The 13,663-nt window shown below is 35.2% G+C and overlaps 1 protein-coding gene across 1 annotated transcript in view; it reads right to left on the reverse strand.

The window, feature by feature from the left end:
• Window positions 1-1,015: 1,015 nt before the first annotated feature.
• LOC150103723 (U4/U6 small nuclear ribonucleoprotein Prp4-like) overlaps window positions 1,016-13,663 on the reverse strand; it is a 112,601-nt gene continuing 99,953 nt past the window's right edge. Inside the window, exons 11-12 of the mRNA XM_090397062.1 lie at window positions 9,627-9,699; window positions 1,016-1,155 (exon numbers count right to left, since the gene is read on the reverse strand). Coding sequence (XP_090253188.1) covers window positions 1,016-1,155; window positions 9,627-9,699 — 213 coding nt within the window. The remainder of the gene's footprint in view (window positions 1,156-9,626; window positions 9,700-13,663) is intronic.

Genomic DNA, 13,663 nt, shown 5'->3' on the forward strand with positions numbered 1-13,663 from the left:
ATATGAGAGTCCTGAGAAAGATTATAGGCGTGAACAGATGGCATCAATGGCAATATCATATTAAAAACGAGGATATTAGGAAAGAACTTGACATTGTCAGCATCCAGGAATGCGTTAGCAGAGCTAATCTCAGGTGGTATGGTCACTTAAACAGAATGGGCGAAGAAAGATTAGCAAAAAAGTGTTCTCTGCCAGATTGGCAGGAAAACGACCCAGAGGAAGACCAAGATATAGGTGGATTGATACGGTACAAAGTGCCTTAGACGATAGAAATATAAGATCTGATAATGTTGGAGTCTTGACAAGTAACAGACTGATTTGGAGGAAAATTGTAGATAGGAAGTTAGTAATGATGTAATTTTTTTTCATATAGTACTATCATATCCTGTACACCCCTTGAGGGTACATGGCAGGAATTTGATGATGATGTATTCCATAGCTTTATATTTTCAGTAGTTACTTACAGTGGGTAAATTCATTATAGTGGTGCTTGCTGTAGTGAGCTAAATGTATAAATGGTCACATATCCACGACTGCCAAATCATTTGGAAAAAAAAAAAAAAAAAAATGACCAAAAGGTAAAAGTCCTTTCTAAACCACACATTTTTAAATGCTTTTAAGAATATCTACATTGTTATAAAAACTATACTGATTAATGATTATTACTGAGATCAGAAAGAAGTACTTGTACAAATCAAAATATACTCTTAAGATTCAAACAAAGAAATAAAGTCGACCCTCACTGTAGTAAACGTCTAATGTCCACAGAAATAGTCCGTTATTTAGTGGACAGTAAATAACAAACTTATGAATTTTATAACAGCCTTGTGACTCCAGTTAGGACTTAGTAATAGTTCATCATTGTCAGTGGGTTTGTTATAATAACAACATTTGCAAGGGTGAGAGTCAAACGTAACCCAATGTAAGCATATGTCAGATGGGAACAACAGATATGAGTTGATACAATAAAATAAAAAAATCTGAACTTAACATTTATAAACATATATAGAGTTGTTTAACATATGCATACTTCCTTTTCTTTCTCTTCTTGTTTCTGATCCTGTTCTTGTTTCTTTTTTACAGCATCTTCTCCCAACCTTGCTAAAAGTTGTCGTAGCCTCTCTCTTCTATCAGCTGGTCCTTCTCCAAATAAACCTAATGTTCAGAATTTATAAGCATACTATTAATGGATCAATTACACAAAAAAAAAACTCATAAAATATTTGAATAGGAAAAATACAGTATTTTGCTTAATATTTTATGCAAATAATTTTTAGGAAAGACATAAATACACATTAAGCTAAACAATAATTGAATAAGAGGCCTATATTTAACAAGTATAAAGTATCTGTTTCATTCAGATATATTTACAAAGTTTCTTAAGTTATATACTATTAATAAAATCTACATACAGACCCTTATATGTACAATTATTATTATAATTATTATAATTATATAATTTTATTCTGTCAGAAAGGATGTCTAAATAAATTATCAATCTTTATTAATGAATTAAGGCAGCTGAATGATAAGAGAAAACTGTTCTAAAATTTTGATGTTAATTCATTTTTTTTCCCTTCATATGTAATGTTTTAAAATGAGATATTAAAATATAAAGGAATGTGTTAAAATATCAGCATACACATGCTTAGGAGTGGATGACATGCAACAATAATGAAATTTTGTGTTTATCAAACAAGAGTCTGTTTAAATAGTCGCAGACTACTCTTAAGACTCATTTTTTGTAGGACTGTTTAAATTAACCACTTCCTGAGTTAGTTGATCTCTGCCACAGGCAAGCAGATTTTTCCCCCTGGAAATTCAAAGTCTGAAATAGTGTGGGTTCTACCCACACTATTTCAGACAAGAACATATCCTGTTAGGGTAAGGTACCAAGAGCTGGTAGCACTTGTTTGTCAGCCTCTTCATCAGTTATAACTTATAATTAGTGATAGTCTTGAGCCAACTATTACTGATTGGCTACTGGTGCATTTTTGGAGAGTGAACTGCACACTGTCTCCAAAAGCTAGATAGGGTTAAAAGGCCTCACCTACTCTCAGCTCACCTTCACCTAATAAAAGGTGTAGCTGATTTATTTTTTTATAATGCTGTCATTCTTGAAGACAAATCTTGCTAGCCTGGTTGCCTGAGTGGTTAGCATATCAACTTACTGCAACTACACCAATGTAGTTGGTGTAGTTGCAGTAAGTTGTAGTTGGTGGAGACAGAGAGTTGTAGAGTAGGTACTCTCCCTCGAGTCTTTGGACTCCCTGAAGGTGTAACATAATAATAATAATAATAATAATAATAATAAATAACCCATAACAACATGTAACTTCCTTTAAATACCTTGGGATTTTCATCACAGGAGATGGAAGAATCCAATCAAATATAAAAACAAAAATAAGCTTGGCCAAAAAAGGCAAAAAGAAGTAAAATGTTTCTTTACAATAGAAGAACCATTTTTACTAATAAAGGACTCAGAATTCAACTAAAACAGACACTGGTGAAAACATATATATGGAGCACAGCAATACACGGTTGCAAAGATTGGACTTTAACAAAACAAAACACTAAAAAGTTGGAGGCATTTGAATTTTGGTGCTGGAGAAGGATGATGAGAATTAATTAGATAGAAAGAAAGACTAATGAAAAGGCCCTAAACATGATTCAAGAAGAGTGGTTACCACTGAACCATATCAATAAGAGAAGAGAAAGCCTAACTGGAAACCACCTGAGACAGAGGACTGGTTACAGAAATAATGGAGGGGGAGGTGAAAGGGAAGAAGCCAAAAGGCAGACCAAGAATTTCCTATGTAAACAATTTAATGATAATAACTGGAGTCAAAAGCTATGAAAAAATAAAAAGGAGAGCACAGGATAGGCCACTATGACATACTGTTGCAATCAACCAATCTTCAGATTAATCCAGCCAAGAAAAAGAAATCCCAGGTATATACAATCTACCTGTCACTTTTCCCTTTCAAGACGCTGCATCCTCATACAAAATTTGCTGGCTCCTATCCACCAACCATGCTAGCAAAAGGATACCAACTAACTATCAATCCCATTCTACACAATTTCAATCATGTGATATTCTACTGAATATCTTTCCAAAATAAACAAAAATTACCATATGCAATATACACTTGTCATCCTCTCATAAAATGTAACTAGACTACTGAAAAAAAAAAAAAAAACTCTCTCTTAACAAGTATTGCTTTCTAGAGAGATCCCTGTTCCTGTATGTTTGAAGTGTGGTTTTAATGTGGTGTGACAGATACACTTGTTTAGTACTTTAGCTATATTTTCATCATTTCAGTGCTATGGTCTTGTGTATTACATCATAATCAAATCCCTGCCATGTACCCTCAAGGAATGTACAGGATATGATAGTACTACATGAAAAATTTACATCGTTACTAACTTCCTATCTACAATTTTCCTCCAAATCAGTCTGTTGCCTGTCAAGACTCCAACATTATCAGATCTTATATTTCTATCTTCTAATGCACTTTTTACCGTATAAATCCACCTATATTTTGGTCTTCCTCTGGGTCATTTTCATGCCAATCTGGCAGAGAAAACGTGTTTTGCTAATCTTTCTCTCCCGTTCTGTTTAAGTGACCATACCACCTGAGATTGGCTCTGCTAATGAATTCCCAGATGATGACAATGTCAAGTTCTTTCCTAATATCCTCATTTTGAATATGATACTGCCATTGATGCCATCTGTTCATGCCCCTAATCTTTCTCAGGGATCTCATATCTGCAGTCTCTGGTCTCTGAACATTTGACACAGCTCTCAGATCCATAAATTAAAATTGGTTTGAACACTGTCTTGTATACAGCTAATTTAGAGTTTTCACTAATTTCTCTCTTATTCCATATAAATTTATTCAGTTGACTTTCTATCATACCAGCTTTGTTGATTCTGTTGTCTATTTCCATATTTAATTCACTATCTTCACTAAAAATCTGTACCTAAGTAGCTGATACGTTTCACTTGTTCTATAGGTTCTCCATTCACAATGCAGTTGATATTTTCAATATTTCTGCCTATTTTCATTGTCTTTGTCTTGTTATTGCTGACCTTCATACTATATCTATTACAACAGTTATTCAATTTAGTCACGGAATCTTCCAGACTTGTAGCAGATTTATTTAGAAGTATGACATTGTCTGCATAAAGCAAATGGCTGACATTAACATCTCCAATTTTGATATTAGGTTTAATACCACTTTCCTTCATAATGTGTGATCCATTTAGACAATGAATAACAGAAGGGAAAATGCACATCCTTGTATGACAGATTTAACATTAAACCACCTTCCTGTACTTCCTTCAATTCTAACTGCTGACTTACAACTCAAATGAAGACTAAGTATTGCTTGATATAATGCTCCCATATAACTGTAGCATATTGAATAGCTTCTCTTTCTCTTGGCACCTTGTCATATGCCTTTTCCAGATCTACAAAACTTAAATACAGATCTTTATTATATTCCCATGATTTCTCAACTATTTGTCATAAAGTGAAGATCTGATCCTGACAGCCTCTATTTGGCCTGAATCCAGCTTGTCTTCTACAATCCTTCTCAACCGTTTCTCAAGTATACTAGCATATATCTTACCAGGAACACTCAGTAGAGAAATACCTCTGTAATTCTCACATTCAGTTTTATATATAGATACTATTCTTTTTTATATATGGATACTACGAGAGCTCTAATCCAATCATCCGGAATTTGTCCCTCTGTCCAGGCCTTCTGAACTATGCAGTGCAGCCACTGTAAGACTTTTATACCTCCACACTCGAGCATTTCTAGTGGAATATCATCTACTCCTGCCGCCTTTCCACATTTCAGGCCTTTGATGGCTTTTTCTACTTCAAGTATGGATATGTATTTCTGACTTTATGCCTGTTGAGTATTTTTTAGGGGTGCTTAAGGGTCAAAGCTGTATAACTGAGAGGAGACCTCCACATAGCCTTTAAAGGAATGCGGAGAACCGACCAGGGCTTCTGACCTAATGTCCAATCCTCACCTTCTCGTGGTGCACCCTGTTGGGTATCTACTTTGATACTGAACGAACGAGGATGGGCTGGCAATTTGGGATTTAGCCGAACAAATTGTATTCTTATTGGTTAAACCAAAATAAAAAATGATGGTACAACATGACAAAATTTCATGCCGGCTGGGGCGTCGCCCGGTTAAACAAGGCCCCCGTTGTTTTCGCCAGGGAACCAGGGCGAACAGCGAAAAGTCAGCTACTGGAACAAATCTGAAAACAAACCCCAACTCAACATCACCAGAGTTAAAGATCGGTACTATCAACGTAAGAAGCCTGAATGGCAAAGAAATGGAGCTAGCTGAGGAATTAGATAAGTATCAGATCGACATAATAGGGGTGACTGAAACAAAAAAGACCAAAACTGGTGAGATCTTTCTGAGCAATAAATACAAAATGTTATATTCAGGCAATAACAATCAAGGAAAAGAAGGAGTAGCCATAGTATTCAACACAAAATACGAGGCTAATCTTCTTGAATGGCAGTCAGTCTCAAGTAGAGTAATGTGGGCAAATATGAGAATGGGGAACTGGACAATGAGACTTATTTGTGCCTATGGTCCCACAGAAGGTTCTACTAAGGTAGAAGTGGAGGAATTTTTTGAGGCTTTAGAAAAAGCAACTGACACAATGAAAAAGGAAAAGTTGGTCCTTGTTGGGGATCTAAATAGTAGAGCAGGAAATGATTGTGAGACATACAAAAATATTTTGGGAAAATTTGGAGAAAAGAGCAAAGCTAATAATAATGGCAAATATCTGTTGGATTTCTGCTCAGGACATGGACTGGTTATTACTAACACCATGTTCCAACATAAAAATGTGCACAAATTCACATGGAGAGAAGAGGCTAGGAATAAGAAAAGTCTCATTGACTATGTTATTGTTGATAGTGATGTTTTCTCCCTGGTGCAGGACACCAGAGTGTACAGAGGATTTGAAATTGGAAGTGATCACTATTTAGTCTTGAGCAGGATAAAATTGAATTTCATATTGAAAAGAATAACATGTAAGAAAGTTTTAAAGGGAATAAAAGTTGAGCAGCTCTCAGATGTAAACTGTAGACTAAAATACAGAAATATTATTGAAAAGAAAATGAAAGAGTTTGAGAACAGGAATCAAACCTTGGAGATTCAGTGGCAAACTCTGAAGGAAACATTGATTGATTCTGCCAGAGAGGCATGTGGTGAGGTTGTGTGCAAAGATAAAAAAATCAGAACTCCCTGGTGGACACAGGAAGTTAAAGAGGCAGTGAAGGAAAAGAAGAAAGCATATCAAAAGTTCCTGGCAAATAAGTCAGCTTTTACTCTTACAGAATACAGAGACAAATGTAAGAAAGCTAAACAGTGTGTAAAACTAGCTAAACAAAAGTCATGGGAGGACTTTGGCAAGAATATAGAAAATAAATATCAAGAAGGTGGCAAAATATTCTGGAGGTTGTTGAAGAAGCTTAGGAATGGAGGAAAGAGTGCTGTAAAAGGAATTAGAGATGATAAAGGTGAAATGAAAACAGGAGAAAAAGATATCCTTGAAGTATGGAGTAATTACTTTGAAAAACTGCTAAATGAAACAAGCAGTGATGACAGCACAGTGATAAAAAACACTGACCAGGCATGCAGTCAGGAATACATATCCATACTTGAAGTAGAAAAAGCCATCAAAGGCTTGAAATGTGGAAAGGCAGCAGGAGTAGATGATATTCGACCAGAAATGCTGAAGTATGGTGGTATAAGAGTCTTACAGTGGCTGCACTGCATAGTTCAGAAAGCCTGGACAGAGGGACGAATTCCTGATGATTGGAGTAGAGCTCTCATAGTACCCATATATAAAAAGGGAAATAAAACTGAATGTGAGAATTACAGAGGTATTTCCCTACTGAGTGTTCCTGGCAAGATCTATGCAAGTATACTTGAGAAACGGTTGAGAAGAATTGTGGAAGAAAAGCTTGGTGAAGAACAAGCTGGATTCAGGCCAAATAGAGGCTGTCAGGATCAGATCTTCACTTTACGACAAATAGTCGAGAAAGCATGGGAATATAACAAAGATCTGTATTTAAGTTTTGTCGATTTGGAAAAGGCATATGACAAGGTGCCAAGAGAGAAGCTATTCAATACGCTGCAGTTATATGGTGTCAATGGGAAGTTAGTAATGATGTAATTTTTTCATGTAGTACTGTCATATCCTGTACACCCCTTGAGGGTATATGGCAGGAATTTGATGATGATGATGATGAGTGTTTTTTATCATTGTGCTATCACTTGTTTCATTTAGCAATTTCTTGAAGTAATTACTCCATACTTCAAGGATATCTCTTTCTCCAGTTTTCATGTCACCTTTAGCATCTCTAATTTCTTTTACAGCACTCTTTTCTCCATTTCATCTCACAAAACAGGCAAAAACCATGAATGTACATATCCCTCGTATGCTTAAAGGGATCAGCAGAAAAACAGCATGCAGACCACATCAAATGCCTAAAACCCTTAATTAGGAGACTCAACCCATCTAAAGGCAGATGAAAATTGAACAGAAAACCCTTGACGCCTCTATAATCGTAAAAAAGTGTGTGATAAGAAAATCAGTAGTAAAAAGACAAAATTAACCAAATTGAATAACTGTTGTAACAAGTGTGATTAAAAAAAATCAGCAATAGAAAGATGAAAACTATGAAAATAGAAATATATCAACTGCATTCTGAATGTAGTTGAGAATTTTTTTCTCATTTTCTATAGAAAAAGTAAAATACATCACTACTTTAATGCAATGTTTAGTGAGCATGACAAATTAAATTTTGAAATAGATAGCAGAAGAAACAAAGCTGCTACAGGGTAGAGTCAGCTGAAGAAATTTATACGTAAAGAGAAATTAATCAAACCATTAAACATGCAGCATATAAGAGTGTTGAAACCAATTTTAACTCGTGGATATAAGAGTTTAGTTAGAAATATGACAGTTTATCAATGACTAGAAACCGTAGAATACGATACTTCTGAGAAAAATTGGGCAAGTGAGCATCATTGGTATTCAAAAATGTATGAGCACAGCTCATCTAAGGTGGTATGTTCAATTAAACAGAATGGTCAGCAAAACAAATTATTTGATGATAGGAAAAAGACCCAGTTAGTAGTAATTTAGATACAAACTTTGGACCTTAGCATACTGGAGACCTGACAAATATTAAGTAGGAGGAAAACTTGATGGGAAGCTAATAAATAATATGACTGAGTTTGCATAATAGTAATATCATAGTATCCTGTATATCTTTTGTAGAAAGTTTTTCCACTTAGTTATACTATAAATTAAAGTTGCCAAGAAAGTATATTCTTGGTAGAATCCTCTGTCCAAGTATAGCAAACAAAGTTTGCACCTGAAATAAATTCAGGACAGGGTAACTTCATATATAGAAGCTGATGACTTCACATCACTTGCCTATGTATGGGAATGGTCACTACCCAGACCAGTTTCAATATTTATTGAGGTCACATCAGAGGGAGCCAGATGTGATATCAAAGTTGAAGTAATGCAGAAGTCATATTTCCATATACGTGTAGCCCAAAAGGTGTCACATCTTTTTTACTAAAATATTCTGGATTAGAGATAGATGTTGGAAGTTTTTCCACTTGGTTATACTATAAATTAAAGATGCCAAGAAATTATATTCTTGGTTTCATCCTTTATCCAAGTGTAAGCAAAGTGTAACCCATTCCCATAATGCATTGCATTATACATGTTCATAAGGATGTGCTTTGCATTATGGGATACTAAGGCTGATGACTTCACAATTGATGTGAAGTCATCAGCCACTATATATGAGTTGTCCTGTGCTGAAGTTACCTCAGGAGCAAACTTTGTTTGCTTAACTTGGATAAAGGATTAAACCAAATATATAATTTCTTATATATTTGGTTTAATCCTTGTTTAATGTTTAATTCATATACTGTATATCGAATGCGAGAGAAATTTGACAATGATAATGAAAGCGTTTATTTTTTTTCCCACTGAATTTTTATTCTACTTTAATGAGCAGCTTTTAAACACAAATTATTTATTTATTTAGCATATGGCTCGCACATGAACAGTTACATTACATTAATCCTTAATATATAACATAGCAATAGCTATATGTAACATAATAACATAGTAATAGACATATGTACAATAATAAGACATAATAGTCATAAAAGAGACACTCAAGAATAGGCTACAACTGAATGTCTAGGTTGATTATCCAGTCAACTGCACTTAGTGTAGCATGGATGAAGTCTGACAGGTTCCACTGTATGCACATTGGACACATTCTGCTGTAATATTATTAATTGTCTGGCACCCCGCCAGATCCACAGTCGCACCTGGGTGAGGCAATCATGCCTCATTTGTAAAGGTGGTCTACACATCTGCCATGGTTGGTGCGGATTCGGTTAAGGGCAGACCAAGTTTTCCGAGGTAGGTCAAAACCCGAAGGTATCTGTGTTGGGTCCACTAAATAAACACAAATAGGAAGAAAGCATACTTCTTTCAGTTTATTGATTATATGTCTTTGAAAAAATCTTAATATACTCACAAATGGGTTCTCCTAATTGCCTTAAAGTTGCTTTGACCTCTGCATCATCAGTAGATACATTAATTTGTCGAGCCTGCAACATGACAAAAAAACAATCACTTTCACAGCAAATAGAAACTCTTAAAACATTATCAGTTAAACAGTATGAAATGGGTCTTAGAGATATAATAGATTGTTAATTATCCATGATAACAAAAAATGAAAGCACATGGATGATTCAAACTCCCCCAATAAATATACATATATAAATGATGAAATGAGATATTTATCTGAATGTTTCAAACAAAAAAATTAAAGACTGAATGTTTCAAAGGTGCATATCACTTATATAAAAAAAAAAGAAAAAACACATTTTTAATAATAAGGTAATGACAATGTCCTTTGGTTGGTTTGATATAGAGGTAGCAAGGTTTCTCCTAATAGAAGCCTGAGTTTTTTCATTCTGCAAAATAGGCAAACCAATTAGAGAATACACTCGATTCATAGCAGACTAGGCAGATCATATTATCTGCTCTAACAGGACATTAATTATGTTTTATAAAGCCAAATTATTTGGCTGTGACTAGCCATTGATCCTAACATTAATGGGAAGATAAATGAAATGTAATTAAACATTATTTTTTTTTGTAAATTTCATTATTTAAAATAAAGAGCCAAGAGGCTTCAATTCGGCGGTGTAAAAATTATTTAAATTAAGGGGATATTAAATCCCACATTATTTCAAAACCGAATAAGCATTCAAAGCATTGGCCTGGCATTGCACTACCAGGTGTTGGCTTACGCTTGGACTCACCGAACTTTATATAGTTTCTATATTCGGCATGAAACTCTTAGATTAGATTTATATCTTTGAGTTTCTTATTCGGCTTTGAAATAATGTGGGATTTAATATCCCCTTAATTTAAATAATGATTGTTCATGATATAATCATAACCATAAAATCATAACCTTAATTTAAATAATGATTGTTCATGATATAATCATAACCATAAAATCATAATTATTACTTACTAGTAGTATTATTTTCTTCGTAGTTCAACATTACTACTAAACAGTTTTTAGTATTACAGTGATATTTCAATTATCCAATCCTCAATTATCCTTAACTAGCACTTGAATGGATTAGAGAAAAACTGGAATAGCACCATCTAATTAATCATATCCACAATTACTTGACTAGCAAATCAATTTCCAATGTGACTGAATAACTGAGAGATCATAGCAACAATAGCAGTAAAAGTAATAATTAGCAGGTTTCATATCATCCAATTTTCCAACTAAGGCTAAATCCCACATCTGATGTTGGAATGGGCTATATTCTGCCTTTTGTTTACTCATTTTCATACCAATCAGAAATCATTTTTCAGCACTTTTGATAACATTTCACTAATTAACAGATCAGTTTTCTGTTCCTGTGTTGACTTTCACACCTGGTAAGAAGAAATTATGACAATGTGTCCAGACCAACACATAATATCCACAGCCTCTTAACACTCCAAAAAGCTTGGTACTCTTTTTTTGTACTAAACAATACTTCTCTTCTGCAAATCTCATAATACATTTTATAAATGCCAAATCCACCAAAACACAGAAAACTGTTCTCATATCTGGGGTGATGATCCCAAAATCTTCCTGAAAATGCTTAAATGTATACAGAGACAATCCCTCTTCTTCACCAAAAGATAGGGCTGACCTCCTGCAATCATCTTTTCCTTGTATTCCTGCATAGATAACTAAGGGAAATCATCCTACCACACCAGAATAGAAGCATTATATGCTTCTATGTAGTTTTCCAACAAAAAAGACATCAGAAAAACTACTAAATAAGTTGGATACTAAAAACTCTGATTCTGGCGGCATCTCTCCAACTGTTCTCCAATATATTGTGCTCCTCAGCTAACACCTGTCCTGCATCATCTCTAAATCTATTATAGAAAGTTAGTACTTATCCCAGTGAGTGGAGGCAATCTCATATACATCCTATTCCAAAAAAGGGCAATAGAAGTCTCTCGTCAAACTACCAACCAACTGCCATCACCTCTGTCCTCTACAAAATAATGGAGAGAGTCGTCAACAGCCAACTTCTTCACTACTTAGAGGCTCCATTTAAACATAATCACCAACATGGATTCTGCAATTCAAGATCCACAGCTGACATCATCATCAATCACAGGACATGTGCCATGGAAACGTTCAGAGAAACTTGAGCTATCACTCTTGGCATTTTGGAAGCTTTCAGCTGTGTCTGGCATTGAGTCCTGATAAACAATAGCCATCCTTTGGTCTCTCTACCACCCTCTATAACTGGGAGCCAGCTTTTTCTTTGGTCATACTCAGCAAGTCATGGTAGATGGCTCCCTGTCTTCGAGCTTCGCCACCAATGCTGTAATGCCTGAAGGCTCTGTCCTATCACTTACCCTCTTTATCTTGTACATAAATGACTTACTCACAATCACCACTAATCCTATCCATGGCTCTGCCGATGGCAGTATTCTCCATTCATCATACTTGTTTGACAACCCATGCAGTGGGCAAAGAGCGAAGTCAGATACTGGAACAAATCCTGAAATACATCCCAACTCAAAATCACCAGAGTTAAAGATCGGTACTATCAACACAAGAAGCCTGAATGGCAAAGAAATGGAGCTAGCTGAGGAATTGGATAAGTACCAGATCGACATAATCCATTCCATTTATGTGCTGTCTCCTAACTAGGAAGTTGACTACCATGATGTGAGTCATGGTTAACTATGGGCGTAACGACATGTGGTGAGGACCCTATCTCTTCCACATATTGTCATAAGTATTCATGAGTGTAATCCATGTGTGTTCGTGGGGCTGGTTTGCCTGTTCTGAGGGACGAAAAACCTGAGTTTCTGGGTGAAAAAACTCTATATGAGACTGGCTAACTCACCTTTAGTAAAAAGAGACCAGATAAAGGTTCCTCACATCATGGATGGGAATCGAACCTAGGTCTTTCCAACCAAAGGTTTATACTGACTGAAACAAAAAAGACAAAATCTGGTGAGATCTTTCTAAGCAATAAATACAAAACGTTATATTCAGCCAATAACGATCAGGAAAAAGAAGGAGTAACTATAGTATTCAACACAAAATACAAGGCTAATCTTCTTGAATGGCAGGCAATATCAAGTAGAGTGATATTGCCTGCCATGATGTGGGCAAATATCAGAATGGGGAACTGGACAATAAGGCTTATTTGTGCCTATGGGCCTGCAGAAGGTTCTACTAAGGTAGAAGTGGAGGAAATTTTTGAGGCTTTAGAGAAAACAACTGACACAATGAAACAGGAAAAGTTGGTCCTTGTTGGAGATCTAAATAGCAGGAAATGATTGTCAGACAGAAATATTTTGGGAAAATTTATGCTCAGGACATGGACTGGTTATTACTAACACAATGTTCCAACATAAAAATGTACACAAATTCACATGGAGAGAAGAGGTGAAGAATAAGAAATGTCTGATTGACTATGTTATTGTTGATATAGTTCGCCCACCATTTCTAGATCCCTTCTTGGCTTTGTGCCAAGAATAGTCGATTCATGCTGAAGGGGAGAAAGAAATGAAGGATGTACGAATTGGTCGCCAACATGCGAAATCATGTGCTTTCTTGTCTGTCGCTGCACTAGTACTAACTTGATTTTTGTTGTTCTCTTTTTGCATTTTTTTTTTATTATTAATTTGTATGATGGATCCAGTACAGTCAACAAGTTCTATTGTTACACGTTTCAGTAGCTCTTGCAAAAGAATATTGAATAATGTGCTGACATTCTGCGAAAAAGAATCGTCAGAAGGTCGTCTTCTTGTTCCCCTTTCTCAAGTCATAAAACGTGCAAGTGCAATTGCGGGCGTATCGGGGTCGACTGTTAAAAGAATTCGTAGGGAATCAAAAGGTGAAGGTAAGCCAAAATTTAAATCTAAAAAAAAAAAAAAAAAAAAAAAAAAAAAAAAAAAAAAAAAAAAAAACTACAGAGTAAAGAAAACCATCGAAACCGTAGCTTTGAATGATTTTGATGT

This window comes from Typopeltis vanoorti, chromosome 8 (assembly GCF_054136105.1).
Source record: "Typopeltis vanoorti isolate ZY-2024b chromosome 8, IOZ_Tvanoo_1.0, whole genome shotgun sequence".
Taxonomy (NCBI): Eukaryota; Metazoa; Arthropoda; class Arachnida; order Uropygi; family Thelyphonidae; genus Typopeltis; species Typopeltis vanoorti.